This window comes from Taudactylus pleione, unplaced genomic scaffold (assembly GCF_031769625.1).
Source record: "Taudactylus pleione unplaced genomic scaffold, aTauple2 ptg000036l, whole genome shotgun sequence".
NCBI classification, from domain to species: Eukaryota; Metazoa; Chordata; class Amphibia; order Anura; family Myobatrachidae; genus Taudactylus; species Taudactylus pleione.
The window spans coordinates 1,086,916-1,112,657 of record NW_028284438.1 but is presented as its reverse complement, the minus strand read 5'-3'; the positions used below and the strand labels follow the sequence as shown (position 1 = coordinate 1,112,657).

At 43.1% G+C, this 25,742-nt stretch overlaps 1 protein-coding gene across 1 annotated transcript in view; it reads left to right on the top strand.

The window, feature by feature from the left end:
• Positions 1 to 4,702: 4,702 nt before the first annotated feature.
• LOC148538789 (uncharacterized) overlaps positions 4,703 to 25,742 on the top strand; it is a 171,985-nt gene continuing 150,945 nt past the window's right edge. The window contains exon 1 of the mRNA XM_088452244.1: positions 4,703 to 4,832. Coding sequence (XP_088308370.1) covers positions 4,735 to 4,832 — 98 coding nt within the window. The 5' untranslated portion in view covers positions 4,703 to 4,734. The remainder of the gene's footprint in view (positions 4,833 to 25,742) is intronic.

Below are 25,742 nucleotides of genomic sequence, written 5' to 3'. Positions count from 1 at the left end.
ATTGCAGTTTTAAACTTCCTGCAGAGAGAAGTGGTGGCTTGCAAATTTAGAAAAACTTACCCTGTATTTGCTATGGTTTAATAATCTCTGCTAAAAATGTGCTTACTTTTCAGAAGAGACTGGATTTTTGCTTATCCCAGTAACTGAAATCATAATAAAAACAAATTACTTTTATTTATTTTAGTTGACCAGTGCTTTTAAGTACAGGACCTGTATTTTTCTTTAATTATAAGGAGGTTTAGGACTACAATAGAGGATATAGAAATTTTCATTTTGAAAGTCCAATAAAATAAAGTAAAATCTGAGAAATCTATCCATTATAGAGAATAAAAGAATGTGTACTGTTCAGGAAGACAGTATTGAAAATAAGTATAATTTCATGGACAAATATTTTAAAGAATCAGTTTTTAAAATATGGATCTATACCTGGAATTAAACCCCTTCACTGCTGATGGTTTTCTCACCCTTGTGCTGAGGTCATTTAAATTAATTATTAAATGATAAGTGTGAATATGTAGTATCAGTCAAATGTATTCATCAAGAACACAATATTTTTTAGTGAGGATTGCAAAACCTTTGTCTTGCAAATACAAAAATGGTAGAAATATGATATTTTCATATGTATCATCCAAAAATTGCAAATATTTAATGGACTTTTATTGCATGCCTAAAATGGAAAAGCTTTTTCTTAAGAAGAAGGTAAGAGAGAGGAGACTCATATATGAGAAGACCTCCCATGTAGCACAGCTCATCCTTTTTCTTGACCCACTTGTTGCTAGTGAGCTAGAGCCTTTATCACAGACTACTTCAAGTAATATATAATTATCATTCATTTTTCTACACATGTAAGTAAATGGATCTCTATGGGACATATTTATCAATTATGGGTTCTACACTAGATAAATATAATTTCACATTACTGCATATTGTGTCAATATGAAATTATAGCTTGTGGAAATGCATCAAAATTCACCTGAAAGTTGAGGAGGGTCTGTTTTTTGCTGGAATGTGCATGGTCTCTTTTTTTTCTTGGTGTCTGCGCACTTTAGGAAATTACAGGGTAAAAATGCGGTATCAAGAGGAAATACAGATCACATCTTGAAAAAGATTATGCATGATATAACAATTTTCGCAACGCTACTTTGGCATCTTTACTTTAGATACATTCCTGCAAAACATTTTCTTTAACAGAATTTCAAAATTAGGCAAAGTGGTGCTGGGATCATCGCATTCTTTTTGTGTCCCCGAGGCCAGCCTGCACCTCTCGCATCCCCGGTGTGAAAAAAATTGGTGTTCGGGGCAGACCGTGAGGCCATGCCCCCACCAACATGGCTATGCCCGCCCACACACAAGGCCACGCCCCCTAATTTATCGGCGAGTGGACAAGCCTGCCGCACCGGGTGCACAGACAGGTAGGGACGCCACTGGTAGGGTGCATATACTGTAATAGGCCAACAAGGGGATGTAGTCAGTATTCCAACGCAGACAATGCTGGCAGCCAGAATCCCAGTGCCGGAATCGTGACAGCAGCCAGAATCCTGGCTCCAGAATCCCAATGTTTCCCATCCCGATGATGAGTGTTAAAGTTAGGGTTATTAAGGGTTAGGGTTGGGGTTAGGCTGCAGGAGGGGACAGTCAGGGTTAGGCAGTGGGGGGTTGGTTAGAGTTAGGCTGTAGGGTTAGGCTGTGGGAAAGGTGGGTTAGGGGTAGAGTTAGGGGAAGGGATTATGATCGCCAGCATTATCAGCCCTGGGATTGCATACCCAACCACCCAACAAGGCCTATCGTCATGAAAACTAGATAACCTACCACATTAAGGCCCTTATTTATCAATGAGTGGTACGGTATTCTAATTGCTACTTGTTGCTAATCTTAACTGGTGCTCCAACCAATCAGCTCCTGTCATGTGTTTGAAAAATGATAGGGGCTGAATGTTTAGAGCACCATTTATGATTAGCAATGAGTAATAAGAAGAATATCACTCATTGATAATCTGGGCCTAGGGAGGGATCACTTTTTTTATTTGACACAAGATGGGGGAAATATCGGCTTAGATCCTCCTCATCTGTGGAAAATGTTATATTTAGTGTACTGTTTTGGTAATTGTCTGGTGATCACCACAATAACTATTATGCTTTTGTAAGAGGACACCGCCTCTTTCAGGACAGTGTACCCCTATGTATGTACGGGCCAGTTTGGGGGAAATAGGGCACAATGTGTCATTCTCCTAACTATGGAAAACTATTTTTGTTTTCTGTAGTGCTGGGCAATATTGTCTAGTGATTAAAGGTGATCATCAAACAATAGCAGCTAAGGGGGTCACAATTTGAAAGAGGGTACTCCCTTCTTCATATGTGACTCCACATTTAGAGATTCAATTCCAGGGGTGATAGGGCACGTAGTGCCCTTCCACTCATATAGGGGAGATGTTTGTTTTCCATAGCGCAGGTAAATATGGTCTGGTGATCACTAGACATTAGCTACTGGTGGGCCACATAATTTGAAAGTATGGACTGCTCACTTTCAAAAATATGTGCTCACTTGGTTACGGGTGTCATTATGGGGGATGATAGGGCATGTAGTGTCTTCTCCCTATATACAGAAAAAGTTTTCCATAGTGTGGAAAAACATTGTCTGATGATCACAAGTGGTCACAAGACAATATGTACTTTCGGGCCACAAACATTTTAAAGTGCAGTTCCCCCTCTTTCAAAAATGGGTGTCCTTTATTAATTTGTAACTGGGTTGGGGGAGATCTTCCCACATACCTGGACTACATTATTTTTCTGTAGTGCAGATAGTTACCACCATCCTTCTAGGTGGTAAGATTGGGAGTTAGAGGGACTTAAATTCCCTCCCACCACCACTTACATTCTTTTTTTATTTGTATTTATTTTTTCATCAAAAATGGTGTCATTATGACTGATGGACACAGGTAGGATAGGTTTTGGAGTTTTTTGCCCCTTGCTGTGGAGGATGAGTGGGCTCGTCTTCTGCAGTCTTGCTGTATACCCGGAGGATGAGCCCCCCTTGTCCTCTGTAGCTAAGGTGTAAAGAAACATTTATAATTTTTCAATTATTATTATTATTATTATTATTATTATTATTATTAATAGTAATAATAATAATAATAATAATGTTATAATTCTGCAGCACTGTGCTGAAGGAAGTTATATACATTATACATAAAACACAGTTGAACAGCAAGCAAAATACGGAGATACAGTAACTAAATGACAAAAATGTGGACAATTTTAAAGCACAATACAGAACAAACAAAAAGGGAAGACAAGGACGTACACCTTAGGATGAGAACTGACAAGAAGAGGGAAAGAAAGAAGACCCTTCACCAGAGAGCAAATCAACATCTCTTGATGACACAGTTTGACGCTGAATACATTATTCTTGTTTTTTTAATATTTCTCATAAAATGAATACAGAATTGTTTTACCAAGTTGTCATAATTTACTCCAGTCTGTCAGCGCATTGCTTTTTGGACAATACATTTAGGATCTGATTCAGAGATTTCCGTATATTCAATATTTACATAAATCTCCAATATTTTTTGATCTGCGCATATGCAGGAGTTGAATTGCACATGTGCAGATCTGGTCCTGTGACATCGGTCACAGTGCCTCAAAAGCCAAAGCATGACTTATATGCTGCTAGTGTTTGGGGCAGCAACAGGGAACATTACAGAAAATGGGGTAATGTCAGCCCTATTTTCTGGGTGTGAAAAGCCAGTGGCTGCTTCCTTCCTTGGACGCAGAATCATTGGCCACGGCAGTGTGGTTTCACCAGACATTCTGATGTTCACGCAATTGATCCGGTGCTGCGTCAGATCAGACAAGTCGGCAGTGAGCATCTTTTTCCGTACGACATCTCCTACGGCTTTTGCAACTTTTAGCACAGCCACTGTGTACAATGACGGAGCAACTGTGCTTGTCTGTAAGTCCCTGAATCAGGCCCTTAGTTCCATGGTCAGAGCAGTTTATGTCCTTTTAAGTATGATGAGCAGCAAGTCAGTTCCTTGAATGTAAACAAAAAATTACAAATTGGAAGAATTTTGTGTAGGCACTGCCCAATAATACGTGCAAACAAATAAAACAATAATAATTACAATGATAACTTTTTGTCATGTGTGGAAATCTTCAAAATAGTTATGTCTGCCTTTCAGTACCAGCTGGCATTTTATAGCTATTGATTGAGTCAATGAAGCAGCAACTGCAATATATCATAGTTACATGAATAATAATTAATTTAAAAAAAATGTTGACCTTTAAACAAGACCAACACTGTGAGCATGGCATGTACTGCATATATAAAGCTTTCCTTGATGACTGAATGGGTAACATTGTAAATGCTGTTTTATATTTTATATGGAAGCACAGGAATTTGTATGATTCAGTATATATATTTTTTTTTAAATCCATGAGGTATGTACTCATCTCATATTGCTCTCTTTCTAGAAAACCAAAGAGCCATTGTTTGGGTCTTTCATTATTAGATGACCTCCTTCACATACTCAACCTGTTGTTCAAGAGAAGAAACTTTAGAACGCAACCATATATTGCAACATTCCTGGAGTAATTCATTGGGATCATTTCAGCTTGATGATGGCTCTTTAGACAGAGGGCTCTCTGTATAAACAAGCTGAGGAAACTTAGTAAGGTAGAACAAATGAAAAAGCTCCAGCACTAGGAACACCACACAAAAAAAGTACCTGCAGATAAGATGGATGTACTAAAACAGGAGAATTATGCTTTATTACATGATGAATCTGATGTGGAAGAATATGATAGAAACAATGCAGCAAAAGTGACATCTCAAGGGTGAGTAGTCAAATATTTCTATTTACATGTACAGGGTATAATTATATACTTTATGTTAGTCAAATGTGGTGTATGTATGAACATTTTCTAATAAATATATTTCCTCTAGAGCTTTAATGAATTAGATTATGGTAAGCATTGTGCATTGATTTATTTGTTTATGGTTTCATTGATATTTTAAAATGTAATTATAATTATATGTTACATAACAAGTTTAGAAATCAGTTTCTTACTATATTATATTCTTATTTAGTCTCTACAGTGTATTATTGCTTTTACTATACTAATATTAACACGTACAGTATCTGAAAATGAGAATATATTGTAAGTAGTTATATGCTATGCGTGGTAAATTCATACCAAATATTAAGTAAAAATGTATATTTTGTTTGTTTTGTTTTATATTGTTTACAATTATTTAGTTTGAGTTAAAATGAAAATAGTATATTGTTTCTGTAAAATGTATGAGAATAAAAAATGAACATATACTAACATTGGATCATCATTCAGAGAGATGGCTAAGCACAATAACTAGCAAAGACCTTTACATGCACCATCTTTTTGAATAGATCACCAGAAAAATTGGCAGGACCAGGTATGAGGGGTGCTGCACAAGACCCCCTATCTCTTATAAATGCTCTTAGCTGTAATCCTGCAGTAAATTCTTTAAAGGACAACATTCAAGCTTTATAACTAGCATTTTAGTGCACTGGTTAGATAAAACACTAGTGCCCACAAATATGGGAGGACAAGTAGACATTAAACAGTAGCACATCAACAGAGGGTCAGAGTAAGATAGAGCAAGTAACTGTGCACCTGGGCAAACCATGCTGCAATACAAGGGGTGCAAATACATACATATGTTTGCATGCAGGGTAAATACTGGCTGCTTTTGCATGTAGCCCAAAAATGCTGGACAGCTTTATTATTACACTGCAATTTAGATTTTAGTTTGGTCGCACCCCTCTCAATCTAAATCTGCCCCATCTGCAGTGCAACATGCAGGGGTATGTCTATAATGGATGCAAGGTGTGCAGTGCACATGGGCCCCTGGGTCCAGGGAGGCCTACACCGCACACCCTGTACCCATATAGTCTTTATCCTTACCTGTCAGTTGTCCCAGAGTGTTAAACTCCCTATAGTTGATATGCGCACTATACCTTACAGACTTTACACAACTAAAAACTTATCTAAAAATAAACACACGGACAACAGGAGTTGGATTTAAAATTAAAGGTCACATTTATTTGACATCAGATTATTAATAATTAATAATTAATCATATTAAATTTGGGTTATCTAAGTAAATAATTAGATGTTGCCAATTGAAATTAATTGTGAGCTTAAAGTTAGTATGGTGGCGGACAACACAAAACGGACACTCCCACAGACACATGCAGACCAAACACATCACTCGGTGTTCACCACTCCCCATAAAGCATGCCCGGATGAGCTGTGTCATTCTCGGAAGGGACGGGTTTGGCCTATCATTGAACCAGGAGAGCGCAACCATCTAATTTGTACACTACCGTTCTTTCCGCCACAACACTCAAAACAAACAAACACACAACAAACAGGGAGGGGGGGTGGGATGGAGAGGAGGAGTCTTTGGCTAACAGACCTAATATACCAGCAAGGTCAAACCCCCAAAGATCCCTATAGGCTAATACTAATGACTGACACTAACATCAAAAGTCTTACAGGTATACAGCTCCCACAACCACGGGGTTAAACTGGCTCAGTCAGATTGCACTTGCCTTACGCTGTCCTTCTCTGCAGCGCTAGGCCGGCGCTGCAAAGCAGCAAAAATCACTGGGAAAACAGTGGCGGCCATTTTCCCGGTGACTTGCGCATGCACAGTAATTTTTGGCACTAAGCCAGAATCTACTCTACTGCACCTTCTGTGGCACCGCTAGAGAGAGGAGGAGGCCTGCACTAATTTTGCACATGGGCCCTCTCCTCTCTTAAAACGCCCCTGGCAACATAGTTTTAACAAGATGCACAGTTACTTGCTCTTTCTTATTATATTCCCAAATCTGAATCAGGCCCACAGACCTGTTATGTTCCCCCCACTTTTCATGGTATCTTGCTGGGAGATGTAGTTTATCTCCTTGGACTGGTAAAAGACAGTGGGCCTGATTCAGAGGTGGACACAGTGTTGATTTTGATCTCAAGTTGGTGATGTATTCAGTCTGCGCATGCGTCAGAGACTCACTGCGCTTGTGCCACATTGGTCTTGCGATGGCGGTCATAGTGTAGATTAGGGCAGGATGATTGACAGATAGCGACCATTTGGGGGAGTTAGCAGGGATTGGTGACTAAGGGGTCTATTTACTAAGCAGTGTTAGGAGACAGAGTGAAAAGTGATAAGAAAGTGATGAGGTGCCATCCAATCAGCTCCCAACTGTCATTTCACAGGCTGTGTTTGAAAAATGACAGTTGGGAGCTGATTGGCTGGCACCTTATCACTCTTCACTCTGTCTCCTAACACTGCTTAGTAAATAGACCCCTAAAACACAGGCAGGATGCAACCATTCTGGGGGAAGTGTCCCAGTCAGCAAGTGACAATTCGTACGCAGTGGTTAAGGCTCCTGCCTCTTACTTCCAACACACATTCTGAGTGACTATAGGGTTTCTCAGAAGTCTGATGGTGCATCTTTGTACACAAGTGGACTTGAAACGCCACTAGTGGGAATCTCGGCATCCCAACGGCTTCAGCATTTGCATTTTTCCCACAATGAATGTGAGCCTGATTCGGATCTGTACGCAAACCCAATGGTTTGCATCCATCTCCGATATTGTGGGGTCTGTGCATGCACAGGACTCATTTTGACCATGTACAGAACAGGTCCTGCAATCTCGCTCTCAGTTTCCCCTTAGCCGCAGCATGATTGACATGCTACAGTGTTTGGGGGGGGGGTGGGCGTGTCTGGCCACCATTGTTGGAAATGAGGGCACATCACCCCTGTTTTCTGGGAGGGACCAGGCCGGGGTCTGCGTCAGTGAATGCTGAGTCTCAGCTTACACAGCCTGGCCAAAGATGCAAACATTGTGACCGATGGTCGTGGTGGCGATCCGAGGCAGCATTTATGGTTGCTGCACTCGGATCACAGCTGGGGGTATCTATTTCCTACAGACACCTCCTGCTGCATTTGCATTTCAGTAGGATGGTTTTGCACAGCCACTTCCTTGCGGCTGTGCAATACCATCCATCCATGGTCCTGGCCGTGTATTTATTACTGTATCTAAGCCATGACAGAATTTATGTTCACCCTTGAATCAAACCAAGTGTCCATCTATCTTCTTACTGAGACAATGATTATTAGTAGCCCCTGCAGCATTCCCAGTTGTTACAATTATGTCCCAGTGCCTTCCCAGGATGTCACACAAAGCCCCCGAGTACTTACCTTTTGTGGCTGTCTCCTACTGATTGTCCAGCATCAGGATGTTGCTTAATGTATAGTGCTTACAGGGTGGCTCCCATGTCCCAAGTACCTTAAGCAAAGTGGACATGATGTAATTCTTAAAAGGCTCGGGAGGAGCCGCTCTGTATGCACTATGCACTCAATAGCAGCGCCGCAGCAACCCTGTCTCAGAACAGGTGCCAAGTGGGTGAGAATGACCCTGTGTGGGGACCCCTTGAGTGTTGACCCGACCCAGCCCCTAGCTATCAGTCCCAGGGGGAGGTATTTTTATCCCCCTGGGACTGGTAGTCCACACTATTATTGGCAGACTGACACTTCTGCTTATATATTATAGCAATATTTCCTGACTTCCAGGGCCTGCAGCTGATTTTTGTGCATATGCACATGTTTTTTTAACTGTCAAATTTTTTTGTGTATGGGCACTGGAGGTGGAATGGAGTCCGGATTGCGACGCCAACTTCAAATGCAGCCTGGAAAGCCCCCTACCTTAACAAAGTAGGAGCCACCACTGAATAATACTGGCATGGATGCTGTCACACACACATAGCTCACTGACACAGACGTCGTCACTTCAAGTACTGACACGGATGCTATGATACACACACAACTCACTGGTACGGATGCTGTCACACACAGCTTAATGACATGGACACTGTCTCACACACAACTTATTACTTTGGAGACACAGAGCTTACTGACCCAGATCATAGACGTGTGCAGAAGCTGGTACAGGGGGTGCCGCATCGGGACCTCCCCTCCCCCAGTAGGACTTTTCTGTCCCGACCTCCCTCTGGGGAACATAGATTATTCACCTGGATGGCCAGATGCTGTCTCACACACACACACACACACACACACACACACAACAGCTTACTGACACAGGTGCTGTTAACAGCACACACAGCTTACTGACACGGACACTTTCTTACACAGCATACTGACACATATGCTGTCACTGTACTGGGGCATATCTACCCATTGGCCAGGATGGCACCCACCAGGGACACCGACCAAAGGGGGGGCACCGCCCGGCAGTGCTACCAGTAGCCAAGGGGTGGACAAGTCCCCCGGCCCCACAAGTGTAGGGCAGACCGCAGTGATAGCGGTCTGCCCTACACAGTTTACAAACACACATCCGCCAGCGGCGGCTGTGTGTTTGTAATAACAGCCAGCTAATGAGAGTCAGACAGACACTCATTATTAGCTGCTGCGTCGTCCACAGAGGGAGCTTGCTGGAGCTCACTAATGAGCTCCGTGTGCCGGCTCCCCCCACAGCATGTGATGGGAGAGAAGTCATACGTCATGACGTCTCTCCCATGCAGGAGAAGAGCAGCCTGGACTCAGAACGGACAGCGGCAGTCGTGTCAGGAGCGGGGATCAGGTAAGTTGAATTTTTTTTTGTTCTTTGTGTGTTTGTGTGTGTTGCCTGGCACTACAGGGGGGGGACTGAAATAGGGGGTGGCCGCTACTGGGGGCACTTTATGGGGGGGTGCCTGCTACTGGGGGGCACTGTATAGGAGTGGCCACTACTGGGGGCAATTTAGGGGGTGGGTGGCCACTACTGGGGGCAATTTAGAGGGTTGGCCACTACTGGGGGCACTATATATGGGGACTACTACTGGGGTCTACTACTGGGGGGCACTGTGTGTGGGGACTACTCCTGGGCGGCACTGTATAGGGGGGGCTACTACTGGGGGCAATGTATAGGGGGGGCTACTACTGGGGGCAATGCAGCATAGGTGGGATTACTACTGGGGGATTACTATTGGGGGCACTGCATAGGGGGGGTGGGGGGCACCAGTCCATTACACTGCCAGGGGCGCTTGGATCACTAGATACACCCCAACCACACAGCTTAATGACATGGATGCTGTTACACATTCATACAGCTTTTAAAGTGGATGTTGTCACACACACAACTTTCTGATGTGGATGTTATTACACACACATATAGTTTACTGACTCAGGTGCTGTCACACAAACACAGCTTACTTACATGGCCACTGCCTCACACAGCTTACTGACACATATGCTGTCACACGCAACTTTCTGTTAGGGATTTTGTAACACACATTCACACACAAACACACACAGTTTACTGACAATTTATATTTGTATGTCTATACTATTATATGCAACTATCTGAGATTGTCAAAAGCTTAAGGACGTGGAAGCTGTCTCACAGCTTAATGACTCATAGCCTGATTCAGCAAGGATCGCAATTGCAAAGGGGATAACACACCTCTGCTGCATTTGCGAGCCCAGCACTGCGACGGAGGTCGCAGGCTGGAATCTCCATCGCGACCATCACTGGCCGGCTTGGGAGCCCAGAAGACTGCGTACATCCACGCAGTCTCTGGGCTGGCCACTCCCGGGAAAACGGGGGTGGACATGCCCCGTTTTCAGTAACGCCAGCCGACCCTGCTCCCACACTGCCCCTTAAATGCCTCTGTCTGTCAATCAGTCAAAGGCATTCAAGGGCTTGTGTGCGATTGACCAGGACCCATTCTTACTCTCGCAGAATGGGTCCTGCGCGTTCAGCGGTGCACGCAAGTCAATCAATCCCACAGACCATACTTGTCGACATCTAAATGGAGCTTCCCAGGAGAAGGCTCCATCACTAGATGCAGGTGGGCAGTGATGGGGAGGGCCAAACGAATAGGAATTGCGGACATTTAGATAGGGGGCGGAGCCGAATGGCACAATTATCATATAATTGCATCATTAAGCCCCGCCCCCTCCCGCTGGACCGCAAATTGACGGTAAGATTCTACCCACTTCACTAGGAAGTGGGCAGAATGTGTGAGAAGTACCTACTCTTCTGGGGGTGCGGGGGATACCTAAGAAATCGCGAGCCTCCCGCAGGTTCCCGGAGATTAGGCAAGTACGACACAGATGCTTTCTCACATAGCTTACTGACTCGGTCATTGTTACACACACACACACACACACAGCTTACTGACATTGCTGCCATACATAGCTTACTTACTCGGTCATTGTTACACACACACACACAGCTTACTGACATGGATGCTGCCATACACAGCTTACTGACTTGGATGCTGTCATGCACACACAGCTTATGGACACGGATGCTGTCATACACAGAATCAGATTGCTGACATGGATGCTGACACACACAGCTTACTGACATGAACATTGTGATACCCAAAGCTTACTCAGAAGGGTGCTGAAACACACACACACACATAACTTTCTAACAAGGATGCTGACACACACAGTTTACTGACACAGATGTTGACACATGTCAATTTAAATCTAGTGACCATCCTGCAAAGCACAGGCTATTACACTTGTCCATTATTTGAGAGAAGCATACAATTGTTTTAGGGTCATCTAAAATACAATAATGTGTAGCTATTAAATAAGGGCTTTTGCTATCGGTGCTAACAATAAAATATTGTAAATCTGTGTATGTAAAAGCATGGGGATATTGTTCATATTTTGATCACAGAGATTTACATAAAAATTTCTGTACAGGGGCTGGCTTGTAAGCCACACCCAACTACGTTTTTTATAGCCTTGAATGAAAACAGCCATGATAGCATTAGTCAACATTTTGAAACAAAACAGAAAAGAAAAATACCTATGCTCAGTTATACCCGTATTGTACAGGGTACCAGCTGTGGCATAGTATTAATGCCATATATGTATACAAAACTGAAAGGCTTTTACTATCGGCACTAACAATAAGGCAGGTGGGGCAGAGCCTTTCCTGTCATACTTAGGTATACTCCAGAGTTTTGACTATAAAAATTATAAGAAAAACTTTAAAAAATATTATAAATATCTTCTTTATTCTAATTGTTTTTATAGTCAAAACTCTGGAGTAAAAAGTATATGGCAGGTGAGGCACTGCCTTCCCCTGTCTACCTTTTCCGCATATCCCTGATCAAAATACAATACAATTTCAAGCACTATATAATAATGCACCTTTGTATAATGCCCATATGAACCCTCGGGTTCATATATGTGTCTGTAAATCTGGCTCTGATACTAGCCAGTGCCTCCCCAGCTTTTGACATCACTGCCGAGCGCACACATATTTATTTTCAATAATGCTTATAGGACAGAATCAAGGTTGCCACAAAAAAACCTACTCTAGCCCGTTACTTGTCTTCTTTTCCTTCCAAACAACGTCTTCTCTCCCAAACTAAAACTTTGTGTGCACAAGTATCTTTTACTCTACAATAAGTAGAAACATATCTGAAACATGTTATAGTGTGTCATAGTCCTTGAGCCCTATAATTGTTACAAAACTTGTATAAAACACACATATTGTATAACTTTAACCAAGATAGCTCCTCAATAACTATTTGTGGTAATTATCTGGAAATATTGTCATTATGTGACCATTTTTGTGTTTTCAAAATGATCTCCACTGCTGTGAAGAGGTCAGAGGTGCATTCAGATGCCTATGATAGAGTAGATGTATTAGATATGTACCCTCTTTAGTAGCTCTCCACAGAAATTATTCATCTAAATATGTATATTTTTCAGTCAACCTCCAGAATCCTAAATTGATTATAATATTTTGAACTGTGTTTCTTGATAAACCAATTTAACAGCAGCAGCCCCCATATTAAACATTTTACAGCTCAGTGCTGTTAAAAGTATTAAATGATTCTGACTGTAAACAGCAGGTACAGCATTATAAGAATACAGTAGTTTAAAGGTGAATGCATTTGCCTAGTGATAAGCTCCAGTAAAGCATCCTAACTTTTACTGCCTGCAGGTTCTCTATGTAATTAAATAAAAAGTACTTGATCATTAATCTCCATGTAAGTGGCACTCAATACACCAAAAGCCATAGAGTACAACTTTTTTAATATTGAATCACAAGATAATTTGCTTTGATTCAGAGTTGTAATATAATCCCATTGTGACTGCAACTTTTTACGCAGCTGTATGCAAAAAAATATGCAAACGTTGCAGCCTCCGGGAGATTTATAAAATGCCCACCTGCAGCTTTGCAAATCCAAGCATCTGTGTACAAAAGACGCAATATTGTTGGCAGATCAGTCGATCATTGGCCGTCTGAGTAACCCTATGACCACTGCATGAAACTGCTACAAAGACACAGTCGCTGGATCTGCCATATCTATAAAATGGTTGCAACGCACCTGCGTTTTTTTAACCCCTCTGTTACACCCCACAAATGACTCATAATTATCAATCAATCTGTCTAAATTCTGTCTGCGAGCAACATCAAGGACACATGCGCTGTAATAAAAACATTATCCTACTGTGAGAATATTGGTGTAGCGTACAACTTTGAATAAGACCGATAATCACTTATTTGACATGGTCAGTTTGGAAGCAATGGCATTTAGCCATTAGGTGTAACTAGACTTTGTGGGCCCCGTAGCAACATTTTGAACTCTGCAGTAATTGTTTATTCCCCATAGTAGGGTCCTAGTTCATTTTATGCCACATAATGCCCTCAGTTTATGCTATGCTACATTGTAGTGCCCCCAATTCACATTGTGCCACATTGTAGTGCCTCCAGTTCACGTTATGTCACACAGTGCCCCCAGCTCACAGTATGTCACAGTGCCACCTCACTTAGGGGTCTATTTACTAAGCAGTGTTAGGAGACAGAGTTAAAAGTGATAAAAAAAAGTGATAAGGTGCCAGCCAATCAGCTCCCCACAGCCTGTGAGATAACAGTTGGGAGCTGATTGGATGGCACCTCATCACTTTCTTATCACTTTTCACTCTGTCTCCTAACACTGCTTAGTAAATAGACCCCCTAGTTCACTCTGCTGCCAAGCTCCTCAGAATGTTTAAGGGCTGTGGCCTTCCAACAGAGGAGGTGTGACCAGCCACCACAGATGCTTGGCTAACCAATAGGCCAATCTTGGTGTAGTTTCTATAGAAGTGAACCAAGTCCCCACACTAATGAGTAGTAGGGGTGGCCATCGGTGAGGTGGCAATCAATGGTTACCATCGATGGGCCCATCGTGATTACCATCAATGGCACGTAAACCATCTATGTGAACCATCGATGGTTTGCACCTCCTTGAGGGTGACATCCGCTTTGGGCATTCCGGGCCGCGGGCCATGGAAAAATGGGGACGGGGCTTAGTGGGTGCCGAGGGACAGGACTAGGCTCTATCCTGCCACCAAAAAAAAAAAAAAAAACAGCAGCTCCTGTTGACATTGACCAGCAACCATGTTTTGGAAACATCGATGGTCGATGGCCATTCCTAATCAGTGATCCTGCTCCACCAGGTAACCATCTGTCTAATAGAGTAACAATCTATAATTTGAGGTCTGGAACCTGTCACCTAGAGGAGTTAAAAAAGTTTCAAATTGATCTTGATTTGCCAAAACTTCATAGAGACTTAACTGGAACGTCAGGCAAATCACACTGCATCGAACATGAAGAAGGCAATTGGCAGGCATCAATCAATGTCACATGTTTATATCTTTATAAATGACATTTATAGTCCCTTGGACACTCAAGGCCAAATTAAGGGCTACATAGGCCTGGAGTTGATAATGATGAAGGGCCTGTAATAAGAAGCTGAAGTGGTGTGACCAGTTCTGTGTGGGTGTGACCAGATTCAGACATGGATGCTTTTGCATAGCAGCTGTTCTTTGGGAACAGGGCCTGATTCAGCAAGCAATGCAGTTGCTAATACACACGAAATCGGTCGATTGTTGCATACTGCGCATATGTATGCATCGCAGTGTGCGTGCGCGAACTAGCAATTGCGATGGGAACTGCGATTGCAGAGGCTATGCAGACCCAACACAGAGTGATTGACAGGAAGTGCCGTTTGTGGGTGGTGACAGGGGGGTGGTCGGGTGAATGCAGGCATGCCACTGCATTTCAACACTGTTGCAGGGGCGTGCATTAAATATCCACTGCGTGGCCATAAGCAGCTGTAGCATGGCTGTTAGCAATTTCTGAGTAAGGTAAGTATGCCTGGCTGCGTTTGCAATCTGAATGCACACATTTATATAGCACCGCTGATATTAGCAACTGCGGTGTGTGCGCATAAGCAGAATTGCGATTCGTAGTGAATCAGGCCCACAGCCTGTCAATCAGGCTGTGGCTTAGTGGGCACTGCAAATGAAGAAGCAGGACCCATTCTACACATGGGCAGAAAGGGTCCTGCGCATACACAGTCCCCCCATCAAAGATGTACGCACACCATCAAAAATGAATACATTTTTGTTGCAGGACATGGGTATTAATAATGAGTCAATTAGATGAATAAAGACATGCCACTAATGCCACTAGAAAAAAGAGGCAAAGTATGTAAACTCTCCTGTGCCCTCAGGGTGTTGGGAGTTGTGATCAGACATAATAGACAGAGGAAAATAATGTATGTTCATAAATCCAAGCTCAGTATTATCAATAGGAGTTTTAAATATATACAAATATAAATATAATAATCCAACGGACCAGCACTTGTCCCAAGTAAAAATAGACCACTTGCCTTGGTGTCCTCCCCGGGTGAAAGAGACTCACTCCGTAAATATAGATCCAGATGGCGGAGGCGCTCACAGGACTTAAATCACTGGAACACTAAGTCAAGGTTACTCCAATGTTTCAATCTTTATAAACAAGATTTTCCTCAGGGAACCATATATATCTTTTTATATACTGTATATATATATATATATATATACATATATATAGTTAGGTGAAGTTCAGGACCAATCCATAGCAATATTTAGTCAAGAATTTTCTAAGGGAACGAAGGCCAATTCCAGACTCAGAATAAATGCTAATGCCAAGAATTTAATTTCCAAAATTACATTTGCCATGTAAGAGTCCAACGTTTCACTCCCTCCAGGAACCTTTGTCAAGGAATCATCAGAACAACTGTAGCCAAATTAGTGCAACACAAGCAGGCCAAGGAAGTACAAAACGCGGTCTCCCAGGCTCCTGTATTTATACTACCTAGTAATTGGGAAATCAAAAAACTTGCTGCAGCTTATGTGTGACCGGGTGGAACGCATGATGTCACTTCTGGGAAGAGATGCGGACCAGAAGTGGACCAAAAGTATATAAAACACCCAGCCAATTGAATAATCTAAGAACCAGGTTTTTTTTGTCTGTTTTATTTAGTTATGCTTTATTTTCTGTGGAACTGTTTACTCTGACTTTTGATAAAGGCCTATAGCCAACTTGGCGTTCTGGATGATGTATACTATATTAGCCCACGTGGAAAAGGGCATTATATAATTGACGGACGATGACATGTAATTGTGACTTAATGCTAGCTTGCATTATTAAGAGGGATGTGTGCTGACCCCGGTGTTTTGGTTTTGGATCTGTATCTCCTTCAAGGTTTTGGATCTGGATTTGGTTTTACAAAACCACCCTTGCGTGTTTTGGTTTTGGTTTTGGATCTTTATTTTTTTTCCAAAAAATGTTATAAACAGTAAAAACACTTAATTTGGGCCTGTTTTTTTTCCTACAGTAATATTAACCTTAATAACAATAATTTTCAGGCATTTCCAGGCATGTCTAACCACCTCACAGCTCACAATATTGATTTTACTATTTTTTACCAATATAGGCCAAAGGTTGCAGCGAGCTGGCTGCCTAAATTAAGTGATAGAGCAGTTGCACAAATGCATGGCAGTTTAAAAAAATATAGGACATCAATGAAACATTGCACACAGCAGTGGCAGACAGGATGGCAGTTTAATAAACTATAATAATGTCAGTCGGCAAAGCCCCAAATTGGGCAAAATGTAAAGAAAAGAGGTGCAAGATGGAATTGTCCTTGGGCCCTCCCACACACTCTTATGTGCAGCTGCGGGCTGGGCCGGGGGGCAGGGTGCCATGTGCCCCCCGGGCCGCAGCGTCATGCGGGCCGCGGGCCGGTGCAGTCCGTGTCACTGTGACACAGACTGCACCGCGCATGTAGCGCTGACCGGACTCCGCCGGAGCCAGCAGCTGTGTGTTTGCTGTAATCAGCAGCCGCTGAGAGTTTGTCAGACTCTCATCGGCTGCTGCTGCTCCCACTGCGGGAGCCATCTTCCGGCTCCCGCAGTGGGTAATGGGAGAGCCGTCGTCATGACGACGTCTCTTCCATAATGCAAAGCGGCCAGAGGAGCCGGTGGAAGCGTCGGGACCAGGAGCGGGAGTTTCAGGTAAGTGTTTTTTTTTTTCATAAAGTCTCTCTCTACTGGGGGCACTACCAGGGGGGGATTACTATGGGGGCACTACCAGGGGGGGGATTACTATGGGGGCACTACCAGGGGGGGATTTCTATGGTGGCACTACCAGGGGGGTGGATTACTACTGGGGGTACTACATGGGGGGACTACTACTACTGGGGGAACTACAAAGGGGGACTACTACTACTGGGGGCACTACCAGGGGGGGATTTCTATGGTGGCACTACCAGGGGGGGATTTCTATGGTGGCACTACCAGGGGGGGATTACTACAGGGGGCACTACCAGGGGGGTGGATTACTACTGGGGGCACTACAAGGGGGGGCTACTACTGGGGGCACTACAAGGGGAGGGGACTACTACTAGGGGCACTGCATAGGGGGGAGGGGACTACTACTAGGAGCACTACATAGGGAGAGGGGACTACCACTGGGGGCACTGCGAGGGACCACTGCTGGGGGCTCTATATAAAGAGCAATACTGGGGGTACTGCATAGGGGGGAGACTACAACTGGGGCCACTATTTAAGGGACATTGCATAAGGGTTACCACTATTGGGGGCACTGTATAAGGGGCTTACTACTGGGGGCACAAGGGGCACTGAACAGGGGGGACCACTACTGGGGACACAAGGGGCACTGCATAGGGGGGGATCACTACTGGGGGCACTACTGGAGGCCTGCATAAGGGTGTTCTCTCCTGTGGCACACGGGGGCACTGCATATGGGCACTACAACAGGGGGCTGCCCCATATCTTTATTTTTACCTTACATTAATCCCGCCTCCTCCCTGAAACACTTGAGGGGGGCAGCGCTGTAGCACGCACGTTCTTCGGGCACCCTGGCTACACGCTACTCCTCTGCCAGGGCCGCCTCCATGCATTTGCCCCCCAGGCTAAAAGTTGCCAGCCAGCCCCTGCTTATGTGGGATATTAAAAATAATATGCCACAGTTTAACAAACCAAGCAATTTAGTGACAAGGACTGACATTTTTGTGGCTGAACTCCTTGGTTTGTTTGGGCCCCCACAAAACATTTTTTGGACTACCTTCAATTATTAAAGAGGAGGTTGATGATGAGGGTGTTGGTGGTGGAGATTGCATGTGCTGGTACAAAATGCTGGTAGCTGATACTGGACTGCTTGTTATTAATTTACAAATTATTATAATTTTGTTAAAACAAATTGCATGAATTTGCTGCAAATGATGTAACAGGGGGAGGTGCCTAGATGGTTAACACCCCTTCCTCTGCTAACTTTGGCTTTACAAATGGAACAGGTGCCTTCACAACTGTTGTCAGAATTTAGATTAAATTAATTCCACACCCAAGATGTGGCTTTTCTGGCTTTCTGTTTATCACAAGCAAGAACTGCTGCCACTGATGTCTGAAATACGCAAACAACATCCTCATCATCAACATCCTCATTATCATCAGATAGGACACAAATTTTCCCCTTATCCTCCTTTTGCATTTCACCATCTACTATTAGCACAACCGTCATGGCATCAGTGATCCGTTGTGCAACTGGGTGGCTGTTATACTTACTTCCTATATCAAAGGATTGTTTAATAGTTAATTGTTTTTTTTTCATTACTACTAGTAGTAGTCTTCTTGGTCCCTTTCTGGGATGAAGCTCCACCCCCAGTAGCAACAACAGGCATAGCACTCAAGGATCCTTCTGAGGAATCACAGATAGAAGAGGAGTCAGTCATACTTATGAAATTGGATGCAGCAGGACTACTTCTGATCACGATTGAGGATGTTGATGATGCAGGTGTTGGTGGTGGAGATTTCAGGTGCTTGGATCTAACAGAGAGAAGGGAGCAGTAAGGTGATGTTGGACTGATTGTTATGTTTTTAGCCAAAGTTTCTAAATTTTGCAAACACTTTGGAATTTGATGAATGTACTGCAAGTGATATAACAGGGAGGAGGTTCCTAGATGGTTTAGGTCCTTACCTCTACTCACTCTTGCTTGGCAAATGTTACAGATGGCTTGACAACTGTTGTCCGGATTTTGGTGGAAATAATTCCACACATGAGAAGTGGATTTTTTTGTCTTTTACCCCAGCATGACAATGGGCTTTTTCATACCATGGGCAACAACTGTTGTCTGATTTACACAAACAACATCCCCGGCATCAAAATTGTCATCAACCTTGTTAGCGCCAACTACAGAAATATCCTCCTCATCCTCCTGGTGCAATTCCACAAAAACATCCTCGATTTCTACATCAGCATGTTGATTTGTGCTACTCATCCCCACATTTGCAGAGGGAGGGTCCTCTTCAAGTACAGTATTAGAAAGGTCAGGCTCACACATGGCAACCGTAGACACACTTGGACTCTCCTCGGAGATCCTTTTCTGAGCACACAGTTGGTTCATGTGCCTTTTTTTGACACTTCTACAGGGAGAAGGGCTTACATCATCATAAGATGCAGAACCACCAGTCATAAATAAAAGCCAATGCTTTATCCTTTCCTTGCCACTTCGTTTAGTAAATGGCATATTGCCAATTTTTTGTTTCTCTGCAGCTAACTTAGCATTTCATTTTTTTTCTTTAACACTATAAAACATTGCTTGTTTGATTTTGACTTAAGCCCTTGAGCATCGGCCTTTGTACAGTAGATGACATTGACGGCCTTGCATCGTCATCATGACTGCTGTCAGCAGCTGCAAGACTGATATGTGGTTCTTCCATAACAAAAAACTTACACTGTGGTCTGACCAGCAGTGTCACCAAACAATATTTGTTTTTACACTGGGGAAGAGCACCTCTGAATGAGGAAGCAGCTACTTGATGAACAACACAGACAGCACCCTTTTTTGATGGACAACAAAGCACCCCTGCCGAGTGCAGACAGACCACCTGCAGAGTCACAAATAAGTGGACAATAAACTGCAGCTGAGTCACCATACAATAATAATGCAGCTAAGTTGCTAACACACACACACACACACACACACACACCCACAAAAAATATATATTTTTTCTTTTGTGGATTAATTTTATTCATTTTAATAATTAAATTTCACTTTTATTTTTTTTACACTGGGTAAGAGCACCCCTGAATGAGGCAGCAGCCCCTTGATGAACAGCACAAACAGCACCCCTTTTCGATAGACAACAAAGCACCCCTGCCGAGTGCGGACAGACAACCTGCAGAGTCACAAATACGTGGACAATAAACTGTGGCAGTGTCACTGTACAATAATAGAGCAGCTAATGCACGCACACAAAAAAAACTTTTATTTACACTGGAGAAGAGCACCCCTAATTGACAGTGCACTCCCCCCCCCTGGACAACACAGCACCCCTTTATGGACTGCAGATCTAGCCTGATGGACAGGACAAAAACACAGCAGCAGCCACAGTTAATTGACAGGACAAGTGACACAGCAGCTGCAGTACCCACTGAAGGAAGCCCCCCTTTATATACTGCAACCTAAGCCCCTTTATGGACAACACAGCAGCAGCATTTAGCCCAAAACCCGACTGGACACACACAATGAGTGAGTGACTGACAGTGACTATGTCTGCTAGCTTCTCTCTCTACAGCCGGAGTAAAAATGGCGGGGACCTTTATATAATCCAAAACACGCGAGAGTCCAACAGCGGGAGGATGAAGCATTTTGCCTCGTTTTTGGATCCGAGTCAGGCAGGAAAACATGAGTCTAGCTCGGTTCTTGCCTCAGATCTGGAAGTTCGGGTGGGCCCGCTTATCAGAGAACCGGACCCACTCATCTCTAATTATTAATGATAAATTAGGTGTAGTAAAGATTACTATATTTCCCCTGCCTAATTGTACATTTCCATTAGACAAGGTTTTGATTATATTACCAGATGCTGAGGAGAATTAAATGGTAGGTGCCCCTCATGTTTGGGCACCACTGAAAAGGTTTGGCCAGCAGCAAGAAGGGACCAGTCACCAGAGAGGCAAGACCAGTCACTTGATGGTGTGTGGTAACAGGTAAGCTACTGTGGTGTCAGTGTAATTAACTACTGTACAATAAAAATAAACTTTATTCATTTAAATAAGTTCAGACAGTTTAATTATTTTTCACCAATTTTCAATAATAAAAAAATAAATAATATATTATTAAACAGTAGTAATATATATTAACAAATAATATATACAGAGTTACTTAAATCAAAGTAAATATATTTACTCTCGCCTCTCTTCTGATGTTTCCAGTGCAGCTGTCACAGTGCGCCAGACCGGCACGCACTTTCCGGGTTCGGCAGTGCTGGTTAGCAGCAGGGTAGTGGGCAGAGAGTCCTTGGTGCCCCCCGGTGTTGAGTCCTCAGTGCCCACTGCTCTGTCAATCAGCTTCCTCCCCTGGCATCCAGCTCTGCTGGGGGTGTGCGCGCTGACCTGTGAGATATTTAAAGGGCCAAGCACACCACTAGGTGACATCACAGGAGACACCACATTCAAGCCTCCTCCTATATAAGGAAGTCTCTGAGTGTACTTCTGTGGCAGAGTATAGGCTCCCAACCATACTCCTGCATTCCTACTTATCCGTACTGCTCGTTCCTGACATTGGCTTTGTTCATGACCTGATTCTGTCTCATCCCTGGTACTGCACTTGGTATTCCAGTTTTAACCTGGCCTACTCTCTGTGACCTGTTTACATCTGGCCCCTGATACCGTATTGTCTGATTGGTTCTGACCCGACTTGTGGACTACATTGTACGCCTTCATCATGCACCACTCCTATCCAGAGTACACCATCACCTGTATTAGAAAACCAAGTCTGAGGGCCATGACCACCTTGCGGTGGTCCCTGGTGAATACTGCCAGCATGTTAGAATCTGCGCCTCAGTACTGGGTCTTGCTAATCCAGAAATATGGGTTAGCATCCATTATACATTCATGAGTTGTGACAGCAGATATGAAAGTGGTACAGGGAGATTACCCTAAGGGACCAATGGAGATGGATGTCAGAAAAAAGAGAGGAGACATTTTTTGGAGGCTCCAGCAGCAGCATATGGGGAGTGTGATAAATGAAGTGTTTTGCAGTGTTGTGGGTGGTGGGGTGTCTGTAAGCAAGGAGGGTAGTGTGGCAGATGGATTGTCTGACAGCATGGTGTAAAGTGCGGCTTGTGTGTTTCTGGCAGCATGGTTGGTAATTGGGGTATTGGAATATCTGGCAGCTCTGAAGACGAGGAAGGTTAGATGTCTGGCAGCAGGATGGGTGAGTCTAGTGGGTGGGTTTATTGGCAACATTAAGGCAAGTGTGGTAGGTGGGGTGAATGGCAGCAGTGAGGGTGAGTGTGGCATGTGGAGTGTCTTTCAACAGGGAAGGTGAGTGTGCATGAAGTAGATACTGAACAATAAGGAGCTCTGGAAATAGTCAGTGCTGCAGTGCTCTGTTGGTACTGTAAATAGTTTTAATGTCAATGCGGAGGTCCTAAGGCAAACTTCTATCACTTTTAAGGGAATCAGTATGGGATGCCGGCGCTCGGGATCCTGGCAGTTAGAATCCAGATGCCAGTATCTAGAAAAGGTTAACATACTGACACTTGTTGGGCAGTATGCTAACCCTCCCCCTCTCCCTACCCTAACCCTCCCTCTTTGGTGCCTAACCCTAACCTCCCTCTTTGGTGCCTAACCCTCACCTCTCCCCCTACCTAGTTCCTGACCCTAACCTCCCCCTCCCCGGTGGCTAACCCTAACCCTCCCCCTTAGTGTCTAACCCCAACCCCCTGATAATTAACTTCAGTATTTCAGCGGTTAGAATGACGGCACCGGGCTTCTGACCAGCATCGGGATTTCAGAGCTGGTAATAGGAGCGTCACCATCCAGACTGTCGGGATGCCAAACGCATACTCTTTTAAGTACTATGCATGCAATTTGGCAATCCTTGTTTTCTTTGTCCATTCACAAACTGGAACATTGATGGTTTAACCTTGATTTCAACTAACAGATTCAGCTAAATGCAACAGTGATGCATGAAGTTATGGCAACATTTTGCACAATATAGGATTTTGTAGTGTAAGCCATTTTGCAGAGTTATGAAGTTTGCACACATCAGAAGCCAAGTAACCTATCACTATGTAATTGGAGTGTGTGAGGAAACTAGAGCACCTACAGAGAACCCACACAAGTATAAGGCTCTGTTTGCAATGGTCCCAATGCTGTGGGAAAACAATTATAATTACTGTGCCAACTGCTGCCCATTCTGTAATGTATCTGTAAATTTGCATTTTGCAGAATGTATAGTTAATGAACTAAGGGCCTGATTCAGACCCGCTCGCGAGTGCTGAGCGCTCGCAAGTGGGTCGATGGTGCCCTAGTGCGCATGCACACAACGGAGGGAGCTCAGTGGTGCGCATGCGCGAGACCCGCATAGCGACGGCCAGCCGTCGCTATGGGTCTCGCACCAAAGGGGGCGTGCTGTCGATGGTGAGTGACAGCACGCCCCCTTTGGTGGGCATGCCGGGGGCATTGCTGCCCAGACGGAGATGTTCCCATGGGAACGCCTACCGTCTGGGTCCGGCCCCACTGACATCACTAGTGATTTCAGTGCTTTTGGCTCTGATAAAGCAAAAAGCACTCCTGGGCTTGCGACAGCGAGACCCTACCACAGGGTCTCATCGCAAGCCCGATGGTCGCAATGGTCTTGACCATCGCGACCATCATTTTGGCCACTTGCATAAGCTGTGGGTGGTCACCCACAGCTATGTGAGCGGCCAGGAGGCCGCTCCAATTTTAGGTAGGAGGGCTCTGATTCAGAGCGAGCGCTCTGGTCACAACGTCCGGCTCTGAATCAGGCCCTAAGCTGGAACCACGGTCAGTTCATTCTGCTGTGTGACTGGGGTAAAATTGAGAACACGTAACTGGGGTAAGATTGAGAACACGTAAAGCCCAAATTACAGCAATGAAATGTGCACATTTTTGATGCTAAATGTAAGATGAGGTGAATATTTCACAGAAAACCTTTGATGACTCACTGTTACCAATTTATCACAGTGCCTCTAATCATCAAATACCCAGAACCATGAGAAGGTAGGACGGTATCCGTAACCATCAACTGCCCGGAACCAGGACAATATCTGTGTCCATACATTTGTTTTGACAGCAACAGATGTATCAAGATCCTCTCATTGTACAGTGCTAAGTAATGCTGAATAATAATAATAATAATAATAATAATAATAATAATAATAATAATAATAATAATATTGACTTCAACAATAAGGAAGTGTTTCCTGGGGTCCATGTATGTGTGCTATATACTTTTCTCTGCCTGCCAGCGCACAAATAAGTAATGTAAATGTCCTTTTTGGGATGCCTTTTCCTTCTGTTTACCTGTCATAGTTGATATATGTTTTATATGTTGACTGGTTGAACTAATCTACAGTATGAGCAAAAAGTTTAAATATTCTGTTATACTGTAGTTGAATTTCCAGTATTAATAACCCTAATAAAAGTATTTTGGGTTCTTAAATTGTGTGAAATGGTTGTTATATGCATACTGTAAGTATGGAAAATCCATAAAAAACAATATTTTTGGAGAAAATAATTGCTGTAGTTAATTAGGGGTAAATTGAGTGCTGGTATATTTTTGTGTCTATAAAGTGCACTTTTAAAAAAAATTGTCTCCTCTTCAGAGCAGATATATTATCTACTTTATTGTTTTACATTTTTCTTATTGGCACATTTTAAATACACTTTTGACCTCTCATGACTTTCTACACTAGTACATTTTTGCAGATAGCACAGAACAAAGAGGCTTCCTGACACCTGATTTAATTATTTTTATAAATTGAACCTTAAAGGAAAAATTTACATATTTTAACAATATGTAACTTAAAAAAAAAAGTCGGGATTCTTAAGTCTAAAATGAGCCTTTATGTAGGCTTGTTTCAGAACTGTTATATAAATGTAATAATTCTATATTCTTACACATTTTTTTAATTTAAACATACATTTCTCAGCAGTACATCTTATCTAAAAGTACATTTAAATGTCCATTTTACAGAAGACCTTAAACCATCCAAATATCACATAAGCATTATGCTTTTGCAATGTTCATTAGGATTTATATGCATTGCTTAATTGAGTCGAGAGATTTTGCTGATAATGTTCATTCCAAAATCTGCTGATTCCCCTGAGGCTTATGATAGTGCGTATTTTCGAGACTACAGAATGAAAGAAGAAGAAAGATTGTGTGAATGCATCAATCCATTACAATAATCTTCTTTTCACTAAGTACACCCCTAGGAAAGAATAAACCCAAAGGAATACTTAAAAAGATACAGCATGTGCATTTAGAATACACAGTAAGAAATATGCAAATAAATAAATATTGTA